This window comes from Zingiber officinale, chromosome 4B, assembly GCF_018446385.1.
Source record: "Zingiber officinale cultivar Zhangliang chromosome 4B, Zo_v1.1, whole genome shotgun sequence".
Classification (NCBI taxonomy): Eukaryota; Viridiplantae; Streptophyta; class Magnoliopsida; order Zingiberales; family Zingiberaceae; genus Zingiber; species Zingiber officinale.
The window spans coordinates 118,229,230-118,235,254 of record NC_055993.1 but is presented as its reverse complement, the minus strand read 5'-3'; the positions used below and the strand labels follow the sequence as shown (position 1 = coordinate 118,235,254).

Below are 6,025 nucleotides of genomic sequence, written 5' to 3'. Positions count from 1 at the left end.
TGAAATATTTTGAAAGATTCTGTTTCAAATCTTAGTATAAATACAACAAGGATGGTTTCTTTGATTGCTTCTTCAAAAATATTTATTGTCCGGTACATAAGAGTCCAGTTCATGTCGACCATTGTATTGCTATAAGAGTTTGGTGCCATCATTGGATGCCTTCATTTTCTCTCACCAGTTCATCTCCGTTCCATATATTAATCAATTTTCCACCGGCTTTGGGCTTTGGTCTTCGCTCTTCACCCTCTTCTTTAATCTTCCCAGCCAGCTCACTAGCCAGTTGCTCCAACTAACTCACACCTCTACTCTCTCAGTCAAACACTACAAACCCACCATTCTCCTTGCCCAACAACGACTCGTCTCCTCCCGTCCTTGTCCACGTCAAACAGTAGAGCGCAGAGCAGAGCGGAGCAGAATTTAACTGCTACCACTGGTTCATGAATGGCGAACGAGCTGGAGTCTTATTAAATTTTTTTAAGATCCAACAATTAGTGCTGCTGCTGTCGTCGTCGTCCTCGTCGTCTGATCCAACAGTCCGGACGCGGAAGGCCGAGCCTTACGGCCCGAGATTAGTGCAGGATTTCACGTGCCTGCCTTGTCTCGCGTACAACATGGCATGGATCTCTGGTTTGGCGCTCTGAAGCTTCCATTGGCGACGGTGTTATGTGAAGTAGTTAGCATTCACAAAACATGCATGCATTCCTTTTCTCCTACCCTATGATTTAAAGCCCTGCTCCTCCTCCTCCTCCTCCGTCTCACCATTAAGCAGTGTCTTGGTGGAAGGATTGGCGAATGGGGCAGCAGTTGGGAGACACGGTGCTCACCAAGGTGTTCGTGGGAGGACTGGCGTGGGAGACGCGAGAGGCGGCGCTGCGTGAGCACTTTGGTCGCTTCGGCGACATTCTCGAGGCTGTGATCATCTCCGACAAGATCACCGGCCGTTCCAAGGGCTACGGCTTCGTGTGTATTTGGTTTTCCTTTTTTTTTCTTTTGTTGTTGAATCGGCTTCAGCGTCGTCTGCCTCTGTGAACGACAGGTGACGTTCAAGGAAGCCGAGGCCGCGAAGAGGGCGTGCGAGGACGCGACGCCAGTGATCGACGGCCGGCGCGCCAACTGCAACCTCGCCTCCCTCGGCGTCAAGCGAGCTTCGACTCCCTCCGACAGGGCACCTCTTCCCTCCCACGGGCAACGCCGCCAGCCGCCGCCAGGTAACGCCGCCCTACCATTCGAGCCAATATGCGAGCTTCCTCTTCTCTAAAGCCACCATCATTCGGTGACGCGATCTTCGTTGCTTTCTACTTCGCGAAGGCATGGCAGTGGGACCCAGAGGCACGCCGTCGCCGTCGCAGGCAGCGCAGTGGTATTACCCCCTCCCCTCTATGCCGCCGCCACCATTCCAACTCCACCACTACCACAACGCCCTCCCCTTCTACCCCGCCGCCGCCTACGGGTAAGCCATCTCCTCTACCCTTTACCCCAAATCGCAGCATTCCCGGCCCTCCGACGACGACGTCGCCGTCCTTTCTTTGGGTATTCGGATTGAGACTCTCATCAATTTTTTCTCAAACTCCGCAGGTTCTCTCCTCGTTACATCACAGACCCGAGCTCCATCGGGGTAAATGCCTAAAATCAAACTCAGCATCCATAACAAAAATAAAAAATCGAACTTTCTAAATTCTTGGATCCTGATTCGAGCAGAAGGCTGGGCATCGCAGTGGAGCAGCACAAGGTGGACGGTCTTCTGCTATCGGAATGCTGCCGATGCACCACCCTGCGCACCAAGGGCTGGGAATCCCTCCTCCATTCTTCCCCGCTCCCAACTCCACTGCCACGATGCCGCCGCCACCACCATCACCACCACTCCCGGTTCTGCAGGTTGGTCATCTCAGTTCATTCAGTCGCCTGCCATTTTGTGCTTTGATTCTCGTGCAGAGCTCAAGCACTTTGTTTTCGTGTTCGGTTTCAGTTTACTGATTGATGTCTGTGGCAGTGGCACGAGTGAAAGGAGGAAGTTACAAAACGCTGCCAGGCCGACGGGTGCTCCAGACCAAAAGTAGCTTCTGTGATCGCTAACCTATTTTGCGGTAAACCTCTGATGCTTTTGAGGCCATTTGTCTTTCACTTCTGTTCACTTTGTTCAGTTCAGTGTCTGCTTTATTTACATATATCTATTCTAATTGGTCAAACTTAGTTATTAAAAATTGTATGGAACTCAACTAATAATAATATTTTTAAACTTTAATAAATAATTTAAGATTAAAAATTTATATATTTTACATAAATTAACAAATAAGTTCGGTCACGAATATATTTTAAATATTTATTTAATTTATTGTAACAGATGAGATATGTTGTTCTGTCCGATTTTGGGTTCGCACTGTGGATTGTCACGATCTCGAGACATCTTGCATTTTTTAAAAAAAAAAAGTATTTTTTTTAATATTTTTAATATTTAAGTTATTATTATTATTAGTTAATTATTTAATTTAATCTATTAGATTTAATTTTTTTATTAATTCTTTATTTTGGATTGGTGGCCTCAATGCCACAGTAGACCCAATGTATGGACACTAGCCCAATAAAAATCTATCAGCAAGGCTCAACTTAAAAATTTGCTGAAGAAAATAATAGCAATGACAAGGGGTTTTAAGTAATTCGGAGGGTTTCCATGAATGGACGAAAACTGTCTACGTCTAATGCATCCCCAGTCGCCTTTTGAAGATAGAAATATTCAGAGTTCAATCATGGACGCCATAAATCCTTCTCCAATGGTTTAGGTCAATTATCGGGGGGGCAGGGGCCGTAAGATACCTTATTTTAAAGCTGGAGCCCCGTTCGAGTCCAATTCAAATTTTGCATTTAAATGAATATATTTACGAGTTCATGAATAAAATATTATTAGATTTGATCTCGACTTGATAATATTTGTCAAATAAATCCAAATAAATTTTTTTAAAATCGAGATCCAAATAGTTCAAGAACATTTTGGATAGTTTACACCCAAAAATAAAGATAATTTTGAAAATTAAAATATGCAAAGATCATAAACTCTTTGATAATAATATAAAAGGTCCGCCCTTTGATTTCAATAAAAAAAAACGTCTTTTTGAGTTTTGTCTATATTTATATAAGACAATGGCCTAAGTTGTGTTTCTTTTTAATTTCTTTAACAAATAAATTTTATAATATACATGCGTTTTTCATGCATCTATTTTAAAATTATTTATGTCACTCAATGATACAAATTGTTGTTATTAATTAAATAAATGAAATCCTAGCCCTAGGAAAGAATTTGGTGTCATTACGTGATTAGTTAATTGGTTCGAGTTAACATTAATTGTTGGCCTTTTGGTGCTTCAATGGCCAAAAGGATTTGTTTGACTTAAGAGTCCAATTAAAATACAAAAACTTGTGGCTAGTCAATTGTTATGTGATTATTTTTAATTAAAATATAGTTAACTTTCGATTGAGGATTAAAATATATCTACTTAATCTTTAAGAGAAAATGAGTCTTTTGGCAATTGAATAGAAAGTGCAATTGATCATAGGCTGTAAGACATTTTAAATTGTTTAAAAGTCGATATTTTATTTGTTTTATGTATGGAAAAAATACTAGATAGATGGATTCTAAATTAGTTTGGAGATTGATTTTGCCCCATTTTTTCGTCCATCAAAAATTGAACAAGATAATTTTTTGCTCTATCTGATTTTAGAAATTGTAAACTTGCTGTGTTCCCATGAGGTCACTCTTGTAGATATGTGAATGAAGACAATGGGAAAGAGGGAAAAAATTCATTTGTGAATGAGATTTTAGTTTTACATTGAGAGTTTTAAGTTATATTAGTTGGTTATATGATTCAAATACATTGATGATGTGAATAAATACATGGAGAGAGACTCTCTCTCACGCGTGGGTACGTAGGGGGTACAAATCCAAGGTCCGGATTGTACTGAATCAAATTGACTTATGTGCGAGCATGACTTGCGTGTGCCGAATGTCGGATCGGTGAGACTGCGACCACAGACAAAAGGTTACATACACAGAAAAGTAGAATTACCGTTGTATCCTGAAAAACAGACAATCCGAGTATATCTCAAAGCACAGCCAAAGGTAGGGCGAATCTGTTTTAAGGAAACTACTTCTAGTGCAGGCCTTGGTACGTTCACCTAGTCGATCTTTCAGTTCGCTCGGTTGACCTCTTAGTTCCCTTAGCGACTCAACCTCTCTTCCCGGCAGTTCGGTTCTCCCATTTGGTCACTTCAGTCTACTTTACTGCTCGACTGATATACTCGGTCGGTCACTCAGACTGATCTGCTGTTCGATCGCTATACTCGGTCGGCTACTTTGCCCAACCGACTACTAGTCGCTCTGTTGCTCAGCCCACCCTGTCTTCTACTGTGAGGTCGTTCTACTTGATCGGACTCTCCCGATCGGCCTAGCTAACTGCTTGGCTTCCCAGCTCGATTTGTCGCTCAGTCATTGTGTAGTCTATGTTCGACACTTGGCAAGAAACAACCACAAACTTGCAGTCGAGGCTTTCGCACACTCATGGTGTTGTTATGAAGTTGTAAACTCATGGTATCACGAGGTAGTAAGCTCAAGGCCTTGTAAGGAGGTGCTTATCGCAACCTCATGGCAACCCTTAGACTTCGCAGCAAGGTCACAACCTCTTGACAAGGCCACTGGTCAACGTAATATTCTACTCAAAGTGTGGTTCAAGTTGAACCGGGTGGCTCATGACACAATTCAATTTACACATATGTAGAAGAGAGTAGTGAGGAGTCCCGGTGGCGGGCAGGCAAAAGATTGTTGAGAGATCGTTGGTACAATTATTCTCGGGGTCAAGGTTGACTAGTTGATTAAGCTTGAGTGGATTCGGATTTAAGTTTTGATATTTGGACAATATGTAAGAAGCAATCAAGTAACTAATAGAGGACCAGATACTTGATTAGGAAAGTTCTAACTTGAGGTTAGACAAACTAAAGTCCTAACTCGAGAGTTAGGTAAAGTAAAGTCCAAGTGCGTCAAGAAGGACCATACGTTGGCAAAAGAAATTCTAATTACGATTAGACAAAGTAAAGTCTAAGTGGGTTAAGAAGGACCACACGTTGGCAAAGAGAATTCCTAAGTGCAGATAGACAAAGGAAAGTCTAAGTAAGTTAAAAAGGACTACACGTTGACAAAGGAAATTCCAAGTGGGTCAAGGAGAGCTGCATGTTGGCAAGGGAAAGTCCTAACTAAGGTTAAACAAGAGGCATATCCAAGTGAGCCAAGGAGGACCACACTTGATGATCAGAAGTCCAACGAAAAGTTAGCAAAGAGAAGTCCAAATGAATCAAAGGTTCATCGGACACTTGACGGTCGTAAGTCTAACAAGGAGTTAACATGAAACAAGGAAGTTTCGAAATAATAAACTTTCGATAACCTAACTTTTGTCTTAGATATTGGAATGATCATGATCTCAAATGCGAAACAAAGCTCGTTTAGAGCTTTACACATTTTACTACTTACCAATCGATTAGGTAATCTATTGAGGGGGTCAATCGATCAGGTAATCAATTGGTTGACGAAGTACAATACATAAAGTGTCTTGATATATTTGGTAATCGACCAAGATCTGCTTAATATATTGGGTAATCTATTGGAAAAGTTTGTGAGTGAATAGTAAGTTTTGATTAGGTAATCAATTGAAGTTGTCAACCGATCAAGTGATTGATTGAGAGTATTTTTATAACGAATAATGAGTTTTCCAATCGACTTATAATAAATAGTGGACTTCTTAATCGATCAAGTGATTGATTAATCAATTGAGAGAATAAATAAAAAATAAAGGGCAACTATCTTTTATTATTATATTTATTTATTTTTATTATTATATTTCTCGTATTTGTTTGTACGTTTGCATAGGGTAATTGCTTTTTCCACCCCCTCTGACAGTCCACCCCCCTCTCTCTCCCTTGTTAAATGACTTCTTTGCCCCTTTCTTTAAAATAACAAGTTATTTCTTAGTTTTCCAATTTTATT

At 41.0% G+C, this 6,025-nt stretch overlaps 1 protein-coding gene across 3 annotated transcripts; it reads left to right on the top strand.

Annotated features, from left to right (window-relative positions):
• Positions 1-309: 309 nt before the first annotated feature.
• On the top strand, positions 310-2,165 carry LOC121977880 (probable RNA-binding protein ARP1). Of its 3 annotated transcripts, none has more exons than XM_042530282.1 (7): positions 314-670; positions 770-960; positions 1,037-1,208; positions 1,309-1,450; positions 1,576-1,615; positions 1,699-1,875; positions 1,967-2,165. In XM_042530282.1, coding segments are annotated over exons 1-7 (735 nt in total). In that variant the 5' UTR covers positions 314-669; the 3' UTR covers positions 1,979-2,165. The 3 variants fall into 3 exon arrangements, with proteins under 3 accessions (XP_042386217.1, XP_042386216.1, XP_042386215.1); XM_042530281.1 differs by having other exon boundaries at positions 317-670; positions 1,991-2,165; XM_042530283.1 differs by having other exon boundaries at positions 310-960; positions 1,991-2,165.
• The last annotated feature ends 3,860 nt before the right edge of the window (positions 2,166-6,025 follow it).

Bases quoted from the DNA above. Each gene is read 5' to 3' on its own strand.
- LOC121977880 (XM_042530282.1), top strand. The intron at 1,209-1,308 runs GTAACGCCGCCC...TACTTCGCGAAG, and splicing joins ACGCCGCCAGCCGCCGCCAG to GCATGGCAGTGGGACCCAGA. The intron at 1,616-1,698 runs GTAAATGCCTAA...TGATTCGAGCAG, and splicing joins CAGACCCGAGCTCCATCGGG to AAGGCTGGGCATCGCAGTGG.